This window comes from Dipodomys merriami, unplaced genomic scaffold (assembly GCF_024711535.1).
Source record: "Dipodomys merriami isolate MVZ:Mamm:240054 unplaced genomic scaffold, mDipMer1.0.p SCAF_175, whole genome shotgun sequence".
NCBI lineage: Eukaryota > Metazoa > Chordata > Mammalia > Rodentia > Heteromyidae > Dipodomys > Dipodomys merriami.
Genome location: NW_027203104.1, coordinates 2,545,535 through 2,566,806, shown reverse-complemented (window position 1 = coordinate 2,566,806; position 21,272 = coordinate 2,545,535). Strand labels below are relative to the sequence as shown.

At 57.1% G+C, this 21,272-nt stretch overlaps 1 protein-coding gene across 1 annotated transcript in view; it reads right to left on the bottom strand.

Annotated features, from left to right (window-relative positions):
- Positions 1–20,745, bottom strand: part of LOC138829666 (E3 ubiquitin-protein ligase NEURL1B) — a 31,453-nt gene extending 10,708 nt beyond the window's left edge. Inside the window, exons 1-2 of the mRNA XM_070026135.1 lie at positions 20,573–20,745; positions 2,647–3,204 (exon numbers count right to left, since the gene is read on the bottom strand). Of these exons, the coding sequence (XP_069882236.1) occupies positions 2,647–3,204; positions 20,573–20,603 (589 nt within the window). The 5' untranslated portion in view covers positions 20,604–20,745. The remainder of the gene's footprint in view (positions 1–2,646; positions 3,205–20,572) is intronic.
- Between the last annotated feature and the right edge of the window lie 527 nt (positions 20,746–21,272).

The window sequence follows — 21,272 nt, the reverse complement described above, 5'->3', positions numbered from 1 at the left end:
GTGGAGGAAGGGTGACTCCAGGTTTGAAGCTACTCTAGGAAGAAAAGTCCGTGAGTTGGGTTTCACAGCTGTCATCCTAGCTACTCAGGAAGCTGAGATCTGAGGATCACAGCCCGGGAAGGAAAGTTCATGAGACTTTTTTTTCTTCTTTTTTTCTTTTCTGGTCCCGGGGCTTGAACTCTGGGCCTGGGCGCTGTCCCTCAGCTCTTCACCTCAAGGCGAGTGCTCCACCACCTGAGCCACAGCACCACTGCTGACTTCTTCTGAGTAGTTTATTGGAGAGTCTCATAGACTTTGCTGCCTGGGCTGGCTTTTAACTGTGATCTCAACTTCCTGAGTAGCTAGGATGACAGGCGTGAGCCACCAGTGCTGGGCCAGCAAATTAGCGAAAAGAAGCCAAAAGTGGTGCTGTGGCTTAAGTGGTAGAGTGCTAGCCTTGAGCAAAAGAAGCTCAGGGACAGTGTCTAGGCCCTGAGTTCAAGCCCCAGGACTGGTACCCCTCTTCCCCCCCAAAAAGATCATGAGCCAGGTATCTCCAATGAACCAGCAAAAAGTGGAAGTAGAGCTGTGGCTCAAATAAGAGTGTTACTAGTCTTGAGTGAAAAAGTGAAGGGACAGTGCCCTGGCCCTAAAGACCAGGACTGGCACAGGGCGTGAGCGTGTGCGTGCATGTGTGTGCGTGTGCACACATACACACACACACACAATGTCCAAGAAACCCTCCATCTTGGAGCATCCAATCTGCACAGTCTGACCTGCATGAGCCTAGGATCCACACACCTATTAGCTATTTTTCAATGTGCTCGGCCCTGTGTGGCACCCCATTTTATACATAGCCTCTTTTAACCCTGCCACAAATCCTGTGATTGGGAGCTAGGGTGAACTCATTTTATAGATGAAAAAAAAAAAAAATCGAAGGCACCGAGAGGTTCTGTCACCTGGCTAAAACCACACAGCAATTGGCAAGTGAAAAGCCAGGTCTCTAGAGAAAGGTCTTGGTGTCTCCCAAGCCCTCAATGGCGCTGAGCCATGAGGAAGTTTTTCTTTGAGGGGCATGGGGGCAAAGAGAGCTTGGCTCTGGGAATCTTCTCTCAGGGCCGAAGGGCAAGGAGCCCAAGCCAGGCTTTTCCCTCAAGATCCAGAGCCAAGAAATCAGAAATGGTCTTAACATTCACAAACACAAACCATGGGGTCCATGATGGAATATTACTCAGCAACGAAAAAGGAACAAACTACCGAAAAAGACACGGCAAGTGCATGGATGAGTCTCACCACGGTTAAGTGGAGGTACGGCCATGCACAGGTGCGCATACCCCTGGCAGGATTCTCCTTGCACGTTCAGTGACAGGTAAAACCAGCTTATGGCCAAAGATGAGAACGGCCTGTGTTGCGTGCCCGTTGTATCTGTATGATCTTAGTTATGCAGGAGGTGGAGATCTGAGGTTGGCCCCATTCCCCCATCTCCAGGGCGCACAGGGACCCCATCTGTCCCTTCCCGATCGGCCCAGTGTGCCTCTCCCCATGGCGGTGGCGCGGCGCGCGCAAGACCCGATCTTCCCCTCGCTGGGGCACAGGGGACCGGATCTGCCCCCTCCTGGGGACCCATGTCACCGGATCTGCCCCCTCCCGGGGCGCACAGGACCCGATCTGCCCCTCCCCAGGATGCACACGACTCCATCACCCTATGTGCCGGTCTCCAGGGCGCACAGGGCCCGATCTGCCCCTCCTCGGGGCGGGTGGGATCCGATCTGCCCCTTCCCCGGTGCACAGGACCTAATCTGCACCCCCCCTTCCTCCCAACCCGGTGCACAGGGCCCGATCTGCCCCTCCCCGGGGCGCACAGGACTCAATCTGCACCCCCTTCTCCCAAACTAGTGCACAGGGCCCGATCTGCCCCTCCCCGGGGTGGATGGGACCCGATCCAGCGCGCACAGGCCCCCCCTCATCGCCCCCGGAGCCCCTCCCCGGGGTGGATGGGACCCGATCCCGACACGCAAGGCCACCCATCGCCCCCGGAGCCCCTCCCCGGGGCGGATGGGACCCGATCCAGCGCGCACAGGCCCCCGATCGTCCCCCGGAGCCCCTCCCCGGGGTGGATGGGACCCGATGCGGCCCCGCACAGGCCCCCGATCGCCCCCGGAGCCCCTCCCCGGGGCGGATGGGACCCGATGCGGACGCGCACAGGCCCCCGATCGCCCCCCGGAGCCCCTCCCCGGGGTGGATGGGACCCGATGCGGCCCCGCACAGGCCCCCGATCGCCCCCGGAGCCCCTCCCCGGGGCGGATGGGACCCGATCCAGCGCGCACAGGCCCCCGATCGCCCCCCGGAGCCCCTCCCCGGGGTGGATGGGACCCGATGCGGCCCCGCACAGGCCCCCGATCGCCCCCGGAGCCCCTCCCCGGGGTGGATGGGACCCGATGCGGCCCTGCACAGGCCCCCGATCGCCCCCGGAGCGGATGGGACCCGATGCGGCCCCGCACAGGCCCCCGATCGCCCCCGGAGCCCCTCCCCGAGGCGGATGGGACCCGATGCGGCCCCGCACAGGCCCCCGATCGCCCCCCGGAGCCCCTCCCCGGGGCGGATGGGACCCGATCCAGCGCGCACAGGCCCCCCGATCGCTCCCCGGGGCGCAGGGCCGCGGCCTACCGAGCAGCTGCACCTCGTCGGTGATGCCGTAGACGTCGATGAGCGCCCAGAGCGGGCCGCCCACGGCCACGCCGCAGTGGAAGAGCACCGGCTCGCCGTCGTTGACGCGGTAGAAGACGCGGCCGTGCCGGTCGGCCCAGTAGGCCAGCACGGTGTCGCGCAGCGCCAGGCTCTCGGGCAGCGCCTTGGCCCAGTAGCCGGGCCGGGTGACCAGGTCCGGGCAGGCGTACTTGGGGATGTCCTGCGCGCTCATGAGCGAGGGGTCGTGCGCCGTGAAGCCGAAGCGCAGCGCGCCGCTCCAGCCGGGACGCACGGCCACCAGGCGCAGCCGCACCTGCTCGTACAGCCGGATCGGCCGCTGCGTGAACGTCACCCCGTTGCAGAAGCTGTTGCGCCGTGTGGCTCGCCGCGAGTGGCCGTCCAGGCGCACGTTCTTGCCCTTGGCCTGCGCGTGGAAGCGCGGGGCTTCGCCCAGCACCGGGTGCCGCTGCGGCTGCTGCTCGAAGCCCGGGCCGCAGCACGGACGGGGGGTCAGGAGGCGCGTCGGGGGGCTGGAGTCTGTGGAGAGACGACAGCGAGAGGTCAGGGGGGTCCCCCCCCACCCCAAGAAACAATCCAGCATCCACACACCAAGCTTTTCTCTTCCGGTCACTTTGTGCTCTTCGGCTGGTGCTCTACCACTTGGGCCACGGCTCCACTCCAGGCCTTTAAATTTTTTGCTCATTAATTGGACATCAGAGTCAAGCCGGGCACTGGGTGGCTCAGGTCTGTCATCCCAGCTACTCAAGAGGCTGAGATCTGGGGACCCCAGTTCGAAGACAGCCCGGACAGGAAAGTCCGTGAGATTCGTATCTCCAATGAACCAGCAAACTTGAGACCAAAGTGGAGGTGTGGCTAAAGTGGGAGAGCGCCAGCCTTGAGTGAAGAAGCTAAGGAACCATGTCCTGAGGCCTGGATTTGAAGCCTCAGGGCCGGTGCGCATGCACACGCACACACACACACACACACACACACACACACACACACACACACCTCAGATTCGTTTGCTGAGCCTGGCTTCAAACCGCAATCCTCCTATCTCAGCCTCCCGAGCAGCTAGAATTACAGGGGTGAGCCACCAGCGCCCGCCTCACAATTCTTCTTCTTACTGAAAATGCCATCTTCATCAGAAACCAGTTTATCAAGGATAACCTGTAGAAGCTTCCATGCTACAGCCAAGGGCAGATTCCAGATTCCCCCCCCCCCCCCATCTCCTTGTCACAGACCACTCTGTGTACCCATGTCTCAGGTTATGCAAACTGAGGCTTCACTTGGTGTATGTGTGTGTGTGTGAATGCCATGCGTGCACACTGTTCCTCTCTCCATAGCCAGCACTAGTGAGTTTATCAACGCAGTTCTGAGGTTCCCACGACTTCTGCATCTCCATTGGAGCTCTCCACATCTAGAAGCTTCCTTCTAGGGCAACAAGGACCCCTGGATTCTTGGGGAGGAGGGTGTTGGTGGAGGGGTGTGTGGCTGCTGTTCTCTGGGTCATGTTTGCTTTCCTTTTCCCTCCCTCCCTCCCTCCCTCCCTCCCTCCCTCCCTTCCTTTTTTGGCCAGTCCTGGGGTTTGAACTCAGGGCCTGGACTCTGTCCCTGAGCTTCTTCTGTCCCTGAGCTTCTTTTGCTACCACTTGAGCCACAGCACCACTTCTGCCTTTTTCTGTGTATGTGGCACTGAAGATTCGAACCCAGGGCTTCATGCACGCGAGGCAAGCCACCTTCTCTGCCCTGGGTCATGCTTTCTCTTGGGGGGGGTCTCTCAGATGAGCCAGGGGACCCTGTTTTGTGGCTCTTGCTGGTTGGGCGTGGTAGGTTTGGTTCCCTGGCCAGTCCAGTGCCAGGTGATCACGTGGACAAAACGCTTAAATAGCATCACACAGTGTAACTGGTCACTAACAATCTGGTGCTGTTATTCACTGAGGGTCCAAAACACAGCCAGGCCAGGCCTCTGGGACTCCCCTCCCCTCCCCCAGCTGGAAACACAGGTCTTGGGCACCAGATGACTTTTCCAGAACCTCCCCCCTCCCCTCCGGGTGTTCATGTCTATGGAAAGGTCGGAGCAGTGGACATAGCTGGGAGAGAGCGAGGAGAGGGGTGACACTGTCCAAAAAGAAACGCGCTGGTTCCCTGGCCTGTGTCATGGAAACCCCGCTGTACATCACCTTTAGCCCAACAGTAAAAAATTCACAAAAAACAGTGACACAAACGGAATAAAGTGACTTGATCACAGGTAACTGGACGTGCGGGTGTCACGGAGGGGGAGGGCGTGGAGCTCACGCCTGTAATCCCAGCCACCCAGGAGGGGCGCCTCCTGGTCGCGAGCCCCTCTCCTCACCCCTGCCCGTTCTGGGGAGGTGTGGTGGGAGCTGGGGGAGGGTTCACTGCCCACATCCGGGCTGCTAGAGCGCCTGAGCCCATTGTCATCGCAAGTTCCACCCCAGGACGGGGTGGTGTGTACGTGTGTCAAGCACCCCATGGGAATGACAGACGCCTCCCCTTCCTTGCAGGGAATGGGGGCCACTGTGGGAGGGGGTCACCCTTCCTGTGACAGGCACTGGGGGCCTTGGGCACGGCAGGGATGGAGGGGACGGGCTGAGTAAACCCAGAGCAGCGCAGGAGTTCTGTCTGGGCATGCAAGCCACGCCCCCGGAAGACAAACCACGCACACAAGCCACACCCCTGGGAGAAAAGCCACGCCCCAGAAGACAAGCCACGCCTCGGAAGACAAGCCACACCCCTGGGAGACAAGCCACGCCCCAGAAGACAAGCCACGCCCCGGAAGACAAGCCACTCAGACAAGCCACGCCCCCGGGAGACAAGCCACACCCCTGGGAGACAAGTTACGCCCCAGAAGACAAGCCACGCCTTGGAAGACAAGCCACGCCCCTAGGAGACAAGCCACACCCCTGGGAGAAAAGCCACGCCCCAGAAGACAAGCCACGCCCCGGAAGACAAGCCACTCAGACAAGCCACGCCCCCGGGAGACAAGCCACACCCCTGGGAGACAAGTTACGCCCCAGAAGACAAGCCACGCCCCCAGAAGACAAACCACTCAGACAAGCCACGCCCCCGGGAGACAAGCCACTCTGAGACAAGCCACACCCCTGGGAGACAAGCCACGCCCCAGATGACAAGCCACGCCCCAGAAGACAAACCACTCAGAGACAAGCCATGCCCCCGGGAGACAAGCCACGCCCGATAGACAAGCCACACCCCCAGAAAGACCAACCATTCAGATGGGCAAGCCACGCCCCCACAGAAAAGCCACGCCCACAGGAGACAAGCCACGCCCCGGCAAACCACGCCCCGACAGGCAAGCTCTGCCTCCAGAAAACAAACCACACCTCAGACAGAGCCATGCCCCCGGCGCACAAGCCACACCCCCACAGGCAAGCCACGCCCTCTCCTCCCAGGATCCTTTAAGAGGGCTTTTCCATCTCTGAGGAAGGCAATTTATGGGTGGAGGGGCCCAGAGACGCTCTTTAACTTCATCAGGAAGCTCTGGGCCCTTGGAGGGTAAATTGTAACCCCTTGCACGACACGTGAAGTTCAGAAAACCTAATAATAATAATAATAATAATAACAACCCCAGAAGACACTGACCCACAAGACACAAAGCATCTCAAAGATCAAAGCCCCGCCAGGCGCTGGCGGCTCACACCTGGCATCCTAGCTTCTCAGGAGGCTGAGATCTGAGGATCTGGGTTCAAAGCCAACCCTGGGGTGGGAAAGCTGTGAGACTTTATCCTCAAAGAAGTACCAAAAAGCCAGAAGTGGAGTTGTGGCTCCAGTAGTAGAGTGCCAGCCTTGAGCACAAACGCTTAGGGACGGTGCCCCAAGCCTTGCTTTCAAGCCTCCACCAGGATTGCTACTAAAGAAAATAAATAAAGAACAAGCCAGGTTTCCACAGTGGAAAAAGACCTCCGGGGACCTCAATCATTTAGTCACTTAACAAACATCCGATCGCTGAGCAAAAATTAAGTGTGTAAATGCTGGTCCAGCCAGCCAGGTGTAGACTTTGCAGCTCAGGGAGATTCTGGCTTCTAAGCCAGGGTGAGCTGGGTTTCTTTGCTGTTGTCAGTCGTGGGGCTTGAACTCTGGGCCTGGGTGCTGTCCCTCAGCTCTTCAGCTGAAGGCGAGCACTCTACCACTTGAGCCACAGTGCCACTTCTGGCTTTTTCGGAGTTGTTTATTGGAGACAAGAGTCTCATGGACTTTCCTGACTGGGCTGGCTTTGAATCATGATCCTCAGATCTCAGCCTCCTGAGTAGCTAGGATGACAGGTGGGAGCCACCAGCATCTGATTCTCTGGTCATCTCTACACATCAGACACAGCCCAATCTTTTGGGGGCGGGGGGAACCTCAGGTCCACCACAGCGAGCACACAGGGGCTGGCAGGGGCTGGGGTGGACCCTGCTAGAGAGGAATTCCAGAAGGCAAGAACCCCCTAAGTGAACTCCTATGTCCAAGCTGTGGGCAGGGGCGGCTGGGGCAGTGGGTGAAGGCTGGTATGTCTGCAGCGTCACCAGAAGTGATGGCTTCTTTTGCTGCCCATAGGCCAAGGTCTCTGCCTCTAGCGTGGCCTCCAGGAAACATTAAACAGGCCCAGAGATCAAAGCCTCAGCTCCAAAGTACCACATAATTACCATTTTGTGTGTGTGTGTGTGTGTGTGTGTGTGTGTGTGTGTGTGTACTCGAACTTGAACTCAGAGCCTGAGTGCTGTCTCTTAGCTTTTTAATTTATTCTGGCTCAAGGCTGATGTTCTACCACTTGAACCATACTCTTACTTCTGGCTGTTTTGGTGGTCTGTTGGAGAGAAGAGTCTCAAGAGATGTTCCTGCCTGGATTGGCTCCAAATGAGGATCCTCAGATCTCAGCCTCCCGAGTCGCTGGGATTCCAGGCGTCTGCATCATGACTTGTATCTTCCCTTCTGGTTAAAGGTGGCACCCCTATCTCTCTCTGTTGGTCTCCTTAGCCAGATTGTGGGTGCATGGTGGGTGGGCTGTAGACAGATACCTGCTTACTCTAAGGGGAAGTTTCCTGCAAAATTGGCTGTAGGAAACTGTGGGGAAATTGACATACTTGTTTAATCTCCATTCGATGATTTGATTTCCATCAGGAAGTCAGGGTTGGGGGTGGTGGTGGTGGATAAGCGATTATTTCTCCCAGCTGTGGGCTGCTAGAGTCCTGGTGGAAGATGCTGGAAGATCAAAGATCAGCCAGTGATTCTGGTCTGTCATCCTAGCTACTCAGGAGGCTGAGATCTGAGGATCAAGGTTCAAAGTCAGCTCAGGCAGAAAAGTCGGTGAGACTCTGATCTCCAAGGAAACACCGGAAAACCAGAAGTGGCGCTGTGGCTCAAGTGGTAGAGCACTCGCCTTGAGCTGAAGAGCTGAAGAACAGCCTCCAGGCCCAGAGTTCAAGCCCCATGCCTGTGGGGGTGGGGATGGGGGTGGGTGGGGAGATTTACTGCGGGGAGAGAGGTGTGCCAGTGACCCTGGCTTCTGCCAGCAGCTTTTCCTCTGTATCCAAGGACAGAGACCTATTTTTAAGCCATTTTCTAACAGATGGGTACTGTGCCCTCCCCATCTCTTCCTTTGATCTGAAAAGGGCTGGAAAAAGTGACATTTCCTGCCAGGTGTGCAGGGCCACCATCCATGGCGGTGGCTCTGGTCTGCAGCCCGTGGGGGGAAGGGTCTGGCCTCTCTCCCCCACCCCTCCCCCCCAATAGCCCCAGGCTACCACCTGCTGGCGTCTGGCAGAGTTCTGGGTGTGCCGGAGGCCTAGAATTTCAGCTTTGGGATGGGGGTGGGGTTTAGACTCGGGGATCACCCTCTAGGGTTGGTTTCTTGGATAAGTGAGGACCTTGGCTTTCCCCAGACAGCGGCTGGGACTTTGGGTCAAGGTGAGGGGGTGCAGGAATAGCTTGCTCAGGGCGCTGAAGGCAGAACACAGACACACTTGGGCTCCATGCGCATAGCCTTGCGCTCCATTTCGGGGTATCCAGGACCCTTAACTCCACCATCCTTGAATTGTAGACTCTGAGTGGGGAACTTCTGCTTCCAGACAGAGCCCAAGGCCCAAATCAAACCAGGCCTACTGACCAGAGGTGATAACAGTGTGTGTGTGTGTGTGTGTGTGTGTGTGTGTGTGTGTGTGTGTGTGCCAGTCCTGGGGTTTGAACTCAGGGCTTGGGGTTCTGTCCCTGAGCTTCTTTACCTCAAGGCTAGCGCTCTACCACTGGAACCATAGCTCTACTTTGGGCTTTTTCTGTGTATGTGATACTGAGGAATCGAACCTGGGGCTTCGTGCATGCTAGGCAAGTACTCTACCCCTGAGCCACCTTCCCAGCCCTGTTTCACACTTTTGTCTCAGAGGAGGGAATTTTGGGGAATCTTAGACTCCTGGATCCCTTCTTACAGGGTGTAGAACAGGGGTACGTGTGTGTGTGGGGGCTGCTTTTGCTCCAAAGCAGAACTTTTGCCCCCTCGTTCCCCCCAGTACTCAGCTGGGTGGTTTCTGGCAGGCTCGAACTGCAAGTGGAGAGCTAGGTAAATTCAAGTAGTAGTAGAAGCTAGTTTCCAGCAAGGAAGATTCTGGAAGGAAGGCTGTGGTTGGGGGTGGGGTGGGTAGACCCTGACCATCCTGTTTGGAACTGTGAACAAACTCTACTTTGGGGGGGGCCCTTGGGGATGGATAGAAAGCAAAGCAGGTGCCTGGTCACTGCTGTTTTTGGGGGGACTTGAACCCATAATAGCGGTTCTGAGATGTCAGGAAAGCTGCTCAAGATCACACAGCCAGGAAGTGTTGGTGCTGGCACAGAAGGTCAAGGGTGAGAGCAGAAGATGCCACAGCTGCCCCAGACACAGTAAACAACAACAATAATAAGACAACAACAACAACAACAACAAGACAAACAGAGGCGGGGGCCCAGCACACAGTAGGTCTGCTAAAGTCCTACTGTGTGCAGCTCTGAAGCCCTGGGGATGATTCTGGATCGTCTCTATCTGACACAGCTTGCTCTCTTCTCCCCATCCATGTATTTTTTTTTTTTTTTTTGGTTGGTGGTGGGGCTTGAACTCTGGGCCTGGGCGCTGTCCCTGAGCTCTTCAGCTCAAGGCTGGTGCTCTACCCCTTGAGCCACAGCGCCACTTCTGGTTTTCTGGTGGTTTACTGGAGATCAGAGTCTCATGGGCTTTCCTGCCTGGGCTAGCTTTGAACTGCGATCCTCAGAGCTCAGCCTCCTGAGTAGCTGAGGTTAGGGTGTGAGCCACCAGTGTCTGCTGGCCTTTCTATTCTTTATCGTCACTGGGACCCATTGCACAGAGGGGGACATCAGGCTCCGAGCCAGGATGGGCCGGCCAAGGTCACAGGCAGCTGCTGAGCAGGGTCTGAATTCGACTCACACCTGAACCCCCAAATGCCCCCAAATGCCCTTGGCCGCTGTACGGAGCGACTTCCCACATAACCAGCTGCCATCTCCACCACCAGCCATGAGATGATCTGTCCTGGGGAATAGAGACACAACTAGAAGATGCTTCCAGTCCTGGGCCTGCCTCTCACCCCTGCCAATCATCTGGGCTCCAGTCCTGAGGCCCGCCTCCAACCCCGGTCAATCATCTGCGTTCCAAGTCCTAAGACCCGCCTCCCACCCCTGTCAATCATTTGGACACCAGTTTTAACGCATGCCTCCCACCCCTGTCAATCATCTGGGTTCCAAGTTCTAAGACCCGCCTCCCACCCCTGTCAATCATCTGGGTTCCAAGTCCTAAGGCCCAACTCCCACCCCTGTCAATCATCTGGACACCAGTTTTAACGCATGCCTCCCACCCCTGTCAATCATCTGGGTTCCAAGTCCTAATGCCTGCCTTTCCCCCTGTCAATCATCTGGGCTCCAGTCCTGAGGCCCACCTCTCAGCCTTGTCAATCATCTGGGCAACAGTCCTAAGGCCCGCCTAACACTCCTGTCAATTACCTCAGCAGTTCAGATTTTCCTCACTTAGTAAATGGTAGTGGTCACTCCTTGCTGGCCTCTGACTTTTCACACATCTGTTTATTCACCATCAGGACCCCATCAAGGACAGAGGTACCATGAGAAAACAGAGGCTTAGAGAGGGAAACAGGCTTGCCAAAGCATCACACAGCTTAGAGATGGTGGAACTGAGATTCGAACCCAGGACCGCCTCCCACACCAGTCAGGGATCTGGTCTGTAATTCCTGTGAGACCTTGCATTAGGGGCCGTTTGGAGATGACCTGAAACCCTGATTCCTTCAAGGCAGCAGTCTGATGTCAGATGGCGTAGGTATGTCGTCATACGGGCTCTGTGACAAACACATGGAAATTTGCCTTCCCAAACAGCCTGCTTAGGAGACAGGTTGGGGGGGGGCGGGGGCGCTTGTGGGAAGTTGGGGATGTCCGGCCAGCTCATCAATTCAATCCATCATGCTGGGGTGAGCAGAAGCAGCAATGCGGCCTTCCTGTGGTCTAGACAGCTTGTGATCGCCTCTGAAGTAGCTGTGGGTGCTGTGCCCCAAGTCTACGCAGCAGAAACCCTCCACCGCACACCCCCAATCGATCACTCATTACAGAATGCTCCCCTGATTGCCACAGAAGAGGATGGAGGCCGAGGCAGAGTCCCTAGGAGTTAAGGAAGAGACTGAATAGGGGTGCACTGGGTGTCTGTCACCCATGGTAAGGCGGGGGCTCTCTTCCTGGCCCTGCTCTGGAATCAAAAGGGCTCGAGGCTGGGAGATCAGGAGGAAGGAAGGGGCTGGGGACAGAGGCCTCAGTGTGCCTCAGTGTCCCCATCTGTCCCCTGGGCTATGTCGCTCAGTTGTGTGTAGGAGTTTGGAGGAACGCCGTAGGGAATTTCTCCCCGCAGACACTGGGGTTCGTAAGGCTCCTTTGAGGACAGTTCATCCAGAAGTCTGCCCAGTGGCCTCCATACCCCGGCTCCCACAGCCTCTGCGCCGGATTTCTCCACGTGACGCCCCCCCCCCTGTGCTCCCCCTCTGTTTTCCCCATGATCTTGCAAGGTGGGTGCTGTGGACTCTGCTCCCCTAGGGGTGTTGGTAAGGCTGGAGATCAGACCTCCAGGGATATTGGGTGGGGTCCCCCGTGGGGACCTCCACAAGCAGCCTGGAGAGTCTCACCCCTGCCATGCCTTAGGATGGGATGAGGGGGCCATAGCCAGCGCACCCCCTTTCCTTCTCCTGTGCTCGGAGACCAAAAATGAATCTGGTGGGGCGCCGGGGGCTCACGCCTGTCATCCTAGCTACTCAGGAGGATGAGATCTGAGGATCGAGGTTCAAAGCCAGCCTGGGCAGACAAATCCATGAGATGCTGATCTCTAATTAACGAGAAAAAGGCTGGACATGGAGGGATGGCTCAAGTAGTAGAGCATTAGCCTCGTGTTAAACAAACAACCCCCTCCCCCCCAAGAAGCCCTCAAGACTTGAGGTCCTGAATTTAAGCCCCAGGACTGGGCACAAATAAAGCAAAAGAATCTTCCAGGCATCCATGACACATGTCTAACATCCTGGTTCTTCAGTCCTGGCTGAGATCTGAGGATCACTGTTCAAAGCCAGTCTAGGGCAGGAAAATCCTTGAGACTTTGATCTCCCATGAACCATCCAAAAGCCGGAAGTAGAGCTATGGCTCAAGTGGTAAAGTGCCCAGACTTGGAATGATAAAGCCAAATAAAAGCACGAGTCCCTGAGTTCAAACCTCACATACCGGCATCTCACCTGACACCCCCTTTCTATTAATGAAGATCTAATCCTGCACTCTGCAGGAGGTGCTGGGTGCTTGGTTACTGGGTGCTTAGTTGCTAGGTGCTGGGTTGCTGGGTGAATTCACAATCCAAACCCACAGTCATGTGGGAATGAACATCACCCCGCCGCTCAAGGCAGAAGGGGAAACTGAGGCTGAGAGTTCAAGTCATTCCTTGGGCTGATAAGAAGCCCTCCCCCCCCCCCCCATGCAGGATTAAGCCAGTGGATCCAGGGTGGAAATGAAGATACAGGACAGGGCTCGGAGTCTGAGTCCCAGATTTAAGACACTGGGGAGGGGAGGGTGGAGATCTTGGGTGGGTGAAGCTGATAAAAAGCCCTAGCGTGGGACACGCATGGGCACGTGGCCATTTGGGGGCAGGCCACCCGGAGGGACTCCAGCATGGCTTTGAACTTGAAACCACAGGACCCAGCCGCTGGGATTCTATTTTAAGCCTTTGGAAAGAAAGCACGACTAAATACAGAAAGCCTTTTGGTCCCCAAAGGGCTGAGCATTGAACTACCTTGGTGGGGAACCCATCTGCACAAACAGAGCCTGGCTCAACCCCTCCATCTCCATGTCCATGGGCCCCCCCCCATTGACCCCCCCAAACCCCACAACTCTATGTCACGTCCTTCTCTGGGACCTCTTGAATCTAGCATCCCTCTGTCTTGAACAGCTTTTTAATTTTCTCCTTTCTGGGTCTGTCTCTTCCAGGAAGACCTGCACCCCCGCACCCCCCCACCCCGGATTTTCCTCTCTGCCATTCCTGGTGACTGCTGTGTCCTGAGTACAGGGCTGTGGCCCTTGGATTGGTTCAGAGCTGGGCCTGGAGATCTGGTCAACCTGGCCCATGGGTGCTGGTGGTGGCTCACTCCTGTTGTCCCAGCTCCTCAAGAAGCTGAGGTCTGAGGATCTCATGGTTCAAAGCCAGCCCGGGCTGACAAGTCTGTGTAACTCTTGTGTCTAATGAACTACCACGAAGCTGGAAGTGGAGCTGCGGCTCTGTGAAAAAGCCTAGGGACAGCGCCCAGGCTCTGAGTTCAAGCCCTAATACTGGCATGAAACAAACATACTAAATCAGAAATCTCCCCAGAAATCAGGGTGACCGGGGAGTGGCCCCAGGAACCCCTCAAAACCTGTGCATGTGAAAAGGAGCCTCCAAGTGTCCCCTGTCCTTCGGGCTCAGCCATTGGCTGCCTGGGACAGTCATGTCTGTGTTACTGGGACATCAGGGGCGGGACTAGAACTGTGTTGCTATAGCAACAATTAAACATGGCGGCCCCCTCCTGGGCATTGGGTCAAACTCTCTTAGCTTCTGTCCACTCAATTCTCACAGGGCAGTGCTCACTGAGAGTGCACAATCCACACCAACACACACACGTGTGCACACACACACATACCACGCTTGTGCAGCTATAGTTGTGAAGCAATAATCTTGCTTTCTTAGCACACTCTCCCTCCCTCTCTCCCTTTCTTTTTTCCTTCCTTCCTTCTTTCCTTCCATCCTTTCCTTCCCTCCCTCCCATCCTTCCTTCCCTCCCTCCTTCCTTCCTTCTCTCCCTCCCTCCCTTCCTTTCTTCCATTTTCCCTGCCTCCCCTCCTTTTTTCCTCCCTTCCCTCCTTCTTCCCTCCATCCCTTCTTTCCCTCCTTTTATCCTCTCCCCTTTCTTTCCTTCCTTCCCTCGTTCTTTCCCTCGCTCCCTCCCTTCTCCATTCCCTGCACTTGAACTCAGGGCTTCAAACTCCCTCAGCTTGCTTGCTCAAAAGCTGGTGCTCTACCACTTGAATTACATCTCCAGCCCAGTCTTTCTTGCTGGTTAATTGAAAATTAAAAAAAAAAAAAGCCTCAGACTTATCTGCCTGGGCTGACTTTGAGCTTAGGGAGGAGCCGGGATTACAGGTGTGAGGCACTGGCCCGCCCTTTTTCAGTTGTATTTGGTGATCGAGATTTGAAAGCGGAACCGCAGAACACAGGACCCACTTCGGTGATGCAGATGGGGGCCAGGGTGTTGGGTGTCCCCCCATCTCCCCTCTGTTTCCTGGCAGTGTTGCTTGGCGTTTGGGGCCTGTTCTGAGAGCAAGCGCTATGTTCGGAGGCAAGCTGGCTGCTGATCGCCCTTAGACTGACCCATTTAGATCATGCCTGCCATCCAGGAGGTATGGGTGGCCATTGGGGACTGAGCCCCAGAGGAGGGCTGAGGAGAAGATGACGCTCAGGGGTACAGGGCAGACACCCCACTGAACTATCCTCTAGAGATCACCTCTTCCAGGAAGCCTTCCTTAAGTTCCACAGCAGACCAAATCCAGAGAGACAGAATCTGAAGTGACAGCAAAGGGAGACAGCAGAGACCCCAGCTTCTCCTGGTCTCAGACTTCTCCACTGTCCCCGCACACTGGACAGACCCGTCCCAGGGCTGAGGAAAACGGGGTGCAGGGACACCCCCTCAGGTAGCAGTTGTCTGGTTAGCGCAGGCCCAACAAAGCCAGGGCCTTGTCCAGGGCCGCAGCCACAGGGTCTCTGTGAGAGGTGTCCAGGGCAGGTACAAGTGTACCCCCTCCCCGCTTTTTATGGTCAGTTGTGGGGCTTGAACTCTGGGCCTGGGCGCTGTCCCTCAGCTCTTCAGCTCAAGGCGAGCGCTCTACCACTTGAGCCACAGCACCACTTCCGGTTTTCTGGTGGTTTATTGGAGATAAAAGAGTCTCATGGTCTTTTCTGCCCAGGCTGGCTTTGAACCATGATCCTCAGATCTCAGCCTCCTGAGTAGCTAGGATGACAGGTGGGAGTCACTGGGGCCCGGCTACACCTCCTTTTTGAATGGTGCTGACAGATCCTTCAGATCAAGAAATGGGGCGCTACCTGTAGCCCAAGCATGCTTCTGACCTTGTCTGAGCTTGTTTGCTGGAAGATTTGGAAAGACATGGCCCCTTTAAATCAGGAGTGCAAAACATCAAGTCCTTATAAGGCTTATGAAATCATTTGACAGATAACTGTACAAATATATATGCTCTATTTGCAGGGGGAGGGGGAGATGCTAGGACTTGAACTCAAGGCCTGGGCACGGTCCCTGAGCTTTTTTCCCCCTCAGCGTTAGCCTTCTACCCCTACTTGAGCCACAGCACTACTTCTGGCTTTGGGGGCGGTTCAGTAGAAATAAAGAGGCTCATGGACTTTCCTGCCCAGGCTGGCTTTGAACCACGATCCTCCAGATCTTCAGCCTCCTGAGCGAGGAGGACAGGCGTGGGGCCATGGATGTTTTTCCCAAGCTGCTTGGGATCGATCTATCTGTCTGCCTGTACTGATCATTTTGTACAGTCCCAGCACAATGTATAAATATCCCAAGAGCCCCCCCCATTTGACTAAAGGTTCTGCACCCCCTCCCCTATAAAAGGCTTGCTCTGAGCTGGCAAAGGCGGCGGCGTGGAATCCGGCTGGGCACACAGCTGAGGCTGGCACTGGATCTGCACCAGGAGCTCCAGGACTCAGGTGTCACTGAGCCAACGCTGACAAGCCGTTGGCTGGGCCAACTTAATGATTAAACCCAACCTGCCCGTTTGAATTTTTGCCTTTTAGCCAATCAGCGGCGGCAGACAGCAGCAGAGGCGCCAAAGGAAAGAACTGGTGATGGGAGAGGAAAGGGAACAACTTTCCCTGGGCTCATCCCCCCCCCTCTTCCAGGCTTCGTATCCCCTTTTAGGAGGAGAGGGAGGGAGGGAGGGGGAGAGGGAGGGAGGGAGGGGGACCATGTAGTATTACAAACCACACAGATCTTGTTCAACACGCGACACCCCCCTCCCACCACCCTACACGCCCTGCCACCTTCTCGATCACGTGCAAGAGTTGGGGGTGTCTTTAGCTCTGGGTGTCTCTGCGTATTGTGGCTGGCAAGAGGAGTTTCTGCAGTCACCCCCAGCCCTGAGCTCAATATGCAAATGAGGTGCTTGGTTGCTAAGGGACTCCCCTAGCAACAGTCACAGGGACTCGCTCCCCCTCCCTTTTTAAAAAAGTATTTCCTGATGATAAACCCTAGCCTAATCACATGTTAGGTGGGATACCTAATAAATGTTAATAAATAAATTCAGCGTCCCCTGAATGGGCCGGGAAGCTACCGCTTCTACCGGACTTTGGAATTAAGCAAACATTTAGATTTCAATCCAGGCTTTTATCAACTAGATGATTGGCAAGGTCGATCAGGGTGGTGGTTTGGGGGGGGGACACACAAGACATTTGCCCATCTCCAAACCTTGATGTGTCACCTGGAAAATGGGACGAGGATTCTTTTATGGTTTTGTTTTTGGCAGTCATGGGACTTGAACTCTGGGCCTGGGCGCTGTCCCTGAGCTCTTCAGCTCAAGGTGAGCGCTCTACCGCTTGAGCCACAGCGCCACTTCCAGTTTTCTAGTGGTTTACTGGAGATAAGAGTCTCACGGACTTTCCTGCCCGGGCTGGCTTTGAACTGTGATCCTCAGATCTCAGCCTCCTGAGTAGCTAGGATGACAGGCGTGAGCCACTGTGCCCAGCTGGGGACGATGATTCTCATGATTCGAGATAGGAGAATTCAATGCCTTGATGCATTCGGTTAATGAATCTAATCGATGGATTTAATTGTCTATGGAGTACACACCACGCCTCTTCTCCCTCTCTCTCCCCACCCCTTCGCCTTGCTTTTGAGTCTTCATGTACAGCAGTGACACAGATCAGGTAGAGAAACACTTACCTGGGGAGACAAGACAATGGCTAGCTGGCCACATGGATGGACAGACAGCGATCCTGCAGATATCCACACTAAGCAGATGCATAGGAGTGTATGTAGTGCAGGGGGTGGGGAAGGAAGGGGCCCTGTTTTGGAGCAGAGAGAACTGACAGGTGGAGGTCTGGGCTGGTGGAATGTTCCAGGCAGAGGGAGCAGAAAGTACAGGAGGGCTTTAAGGAGGAGAAGCGGGTACTGGGTGTGCCAATGGAGGCGCATATGTGGGGCGGGGCGGCTGGCATTGGATCCAGGTGCTTTTGCAAAATGCCAGCTCTCTATTTCCAGTCTTGTAGCATGGATCCCCACGCATGTGTCTGTTCCGGCGAGCGAAGGTACAAGGAGAGGAAGAGACCGGAGCCATGTGGAGCGCGAAGGCAGCGTTTTTGAACGCCACATGCGGGCTTTGATCTCCTGCCAGGCCGCAGGCTCTGTGAAGGGCGACCTGGCATCTAAAGATGTGATCAAGGCTTTGGGGAGCCGGGGGTTTGTTCTCGGCGGTCTCAGGGAAGTGGTGTGGACAGAGACATCCAGGACCCTGGGTAGGGGTGTGTGTGCAGGGTGGGGGGCGGGGAGGGTGGGGAGGGGTGGCTGTGGGAAGAGCTTTCTGAACCGGATTTTTTTTGAAAGCCAGACTAGACAAGAAAGAAATTATTCACCCCCCCCCGCCCCCCAACCAGTGTGTGAGGAGATTCAATAAACAGCAGTGTCTAAGAAATCAGTAACAATGCGATCCAGGGATGATACACAGCCCTTCCTCACACTCAATACACGTGTCCAGCCACGCAGGATCTACACTTACACTAGACATATGTGCCTAGCCTCGAACCCAGCACCAAGCCCAGGGAATTCCATCCACAGTGACAAGACCTAGTGGCATGCATACTGTGTGTATCTCCAGCCCCGTGCAGTTGCCTGACCGTGTCTGACTCTTTCCTGGGTCCAAGGCTGAGCAGAATGACCTTAATTAATTAATTAACTAATTCATGTTAACTAGAATAGCACAAGCATTTCTTTTCTTTTTTCTTTTCTGGCCAGTCCTGGGGCTTGAACTCAGGGCCTGAGCGCTGTTCCTGAGCTTCTTTTGCTCAAGGCTAGCACTCTACCACTTGAGCCACAGCATCACTTCTGCCTTTTTCTGTGTCTGTGGTACTGAGGAATCGAACCCAGGGCTTCATGCATGCTAGGCCAGCACTCTATCCCTGAGCCACCTTCCCAGCCCAGCATAAGCCTTGCTTCAGGAAGAATATGAATAAACAGGCTGGGTACCAATGGCTCCCACCTGTCATCCTAGCTGCTCAGGAGGCTGAGGATCTGGGGATGGCGGTTCGAAGCCAGTCTGGGCAGGAAAGTTCTCTCAGACTCTGAGCTCCAATGAATCAAGCAATGTTTGAACTGTGAAGCTGTGATTGGCTCTAGTGGCAGAGTGCCAGCCTTGAGTGAAAAGGCTAAAGTACAGAGCTCCAGGCCCTGAGTTCAAGCCCCAACCAGCACACACACACACACACACACACACACACACACACACACACACAGAGAAGGATGGGCAAAGGAGCGTCTGCTTAACATGATTCGAGGCTCAGAGACCACCTGCCATCTTTTCCTCCACCTGGAGCCCCTCTAATGGGGGTGGCTGGGTCTCCCCACCTCTTTCCCCCCCTACCCTAGTCTGCCATGCACACAGGAAAGCAGAGGCTAGACTGTAGGAACAGATCCGGAGACTGAAGTTACTTCTGCTGCTAGCCCGCAGGTGACTGCACCAGGCACATGTCCTAAAGTTGCCAAGAGGTTTATCAGGCAGAAGTTGTTTCCCTGTCCATGAGCTACGGCCTGGGGGACCCTAGAGTTCAGTATGGTAATCAATCTCTTTGGGGAAGGGGGAGAGGGGTTGTATGGGTGTGTGCCCCAGTACTGGATTTTTTTTTTTGTTTTGTTTTTGGTCACGGGCCTGAACTCTGGGCCTGGGCGCTGTCCCTCAGCTCTTCAAGGCAAGCGCTCTACCACTTGAGCCACCTTCCAAGCCCTCTAGTACTGGATTTGAACTCAAGACCTGGGTGCTGTCCCTTACCCTTTTCACCCAAGGCTGGCTCTCTACCACTTGAGCCACAGCTCCACTTCCTGCTTTTATTTTTCCTGGTCAATTGGTGAGAAGAGTCTCACAGACTTTCTTACTGGGGCTGGCTTTGAACTAGCCTCCTGAGTAGCTAGGATGACAGGCATGAGCTACCACTGCCCAGGACATTTGTAATGGGAGATTTCTTTTTTTTTGATAACTGCATGATAGAGCATGGGGGTGAAGAGAGAAGGTGCAGCAAGGGGTGTCCATCCAATGAGAGGTGGGTGCTTAGTCACCTGTCCAAGAACCCTCAGAATACATTCGACCCGAAGCGGAGCTAGATTTCTTCTTCATGGAGCTAAGCCTTTGTAACACACAGACACACACAGACACACACACAGACACACACACACACTCACACTCACCTTTATTTATTTATTTTGCACAAAGGATTTTGTAAAAATGACCCGCCTCACACCAAAATATTTTATAAACGGCTCGTGGGCTTGGGAGAGGGTGGGTGGACGGATGGACGGACCGACGGACGGACAGACAGGGCCACAGCCACCCTGTCCCACTGTGGCCTGCGTGACCTTGCCTGAGTCACTTCCCCCTCTAAGCTGCGATTTCCACCGTCCATCTGGACGCATCTCCATGGTGGGGCCTGGCTGCACAGGCGCTCACCCTGGGGTGCGCTGGGGGGGGGTCCCCAGGAGCCTGTGGGTGGGGGGGCCCCACACCAGTTCAGGCCTCCTCTGCCCCCCATCACCCCTTTCCCTTGCCCCATCCATGTCCCCATGTGGATCCCAGAAATTCCAGCCTAGGGGGCGATGCGGAGACTCGGATGGTGCTGGGGGGGTGGTGGGGGAGCCCCCGCCGCCGGGGGGGGGACCCCGAGGGGACCAAGTGCGGGCAGCACGTGCACGGGAAGTGGGGACCCCCCCCCGCACCCCTTCCTCCCTCCCGGGCAGCTCGCGGCCGTCGGAAGCTGGGGTGACCGAGGCTCCCCCCTCCCCCCCAAACGCGCGCACCCCGCGTCGCCCCGGTTCGCCCCGGGCTGGAACAATGGCGGGGGGGGGGGCGCGTCGCCCCCGCGGCGGTTCGGTGCACCGGGCCCCGGCCGGGCGACCGAGGATGGGGGTCCCCAAGGTAACGGGGACGCGGCGCCCGCCCGCCGGGCCCCGGGGAGGCGCCGGAGACCCCGCGCCCGGCGCGCCCCGGGGGTCGTGCTGGCGCCCCGGGTGGGGGGCCCCGGTGGACGGGCGGAGCCGGCGCCCCCCCCCTCCCGCAGGGGCGCCCCGCGTACCTGGCGAGGTCCGGTGCACGGTGTTGCCCATCGCGGCTGCGGTGCGAGATGGGCGCCGCGCGCCCGGTGGCTAATCCCGGGGCGGGCAGTCGCCGGGGGCCCGGGCCGGGGCGGGGGCGGGGGTCGCGCTCCGGGGCATCGTCGCCGCACCCGCGAGCCGGCGGCGGCGGCAGCTGGGCGCGCGGGAGGGCGGCGGCGGCGGCGGCGGCGGCGGCGGCGGCGGCGGGTGGAGGGGGCGGAGCCACCGGCCCGGGCTCGCAGGCCCCGCCCCGGCCCCGCCCCCATCGCTGGGCCCCTCCAGGCCACGCCCCCGACCACGCCCTCAGGCCCCGTCCCCGCCAGGGCCCCCAGGCTCCGCCCTAAGCCACGCCCCAGGCCCCGTCCCCCGCCACGGCTCCCCCAGGCCACGCCTCCACGCCCTCCCTACTAAGGTGCTATTGGCCACGCCCACCGAGACCACGCCCCCACGCATTGCTACACCCAATCAGGCAGGGGCGGGCCGCCGCGGCCGCCGCGTCTTTTGAAAGTTTGCGCCCGGCTGTCGGCGGGCCCGGCCCGGCCCGGCCTCTGCCCTGGCCGCTCCCGCGCCCCGGGCCCGGCGCCCGGAGCCCGAAGGCGCGCGCGGGGGCAGCTGGGTGCCAGGCTCCTCGGGGCCTGCTCGGCCATTCCCTCCCGCCTGTGATCTCCGTGGGAGCTGGGC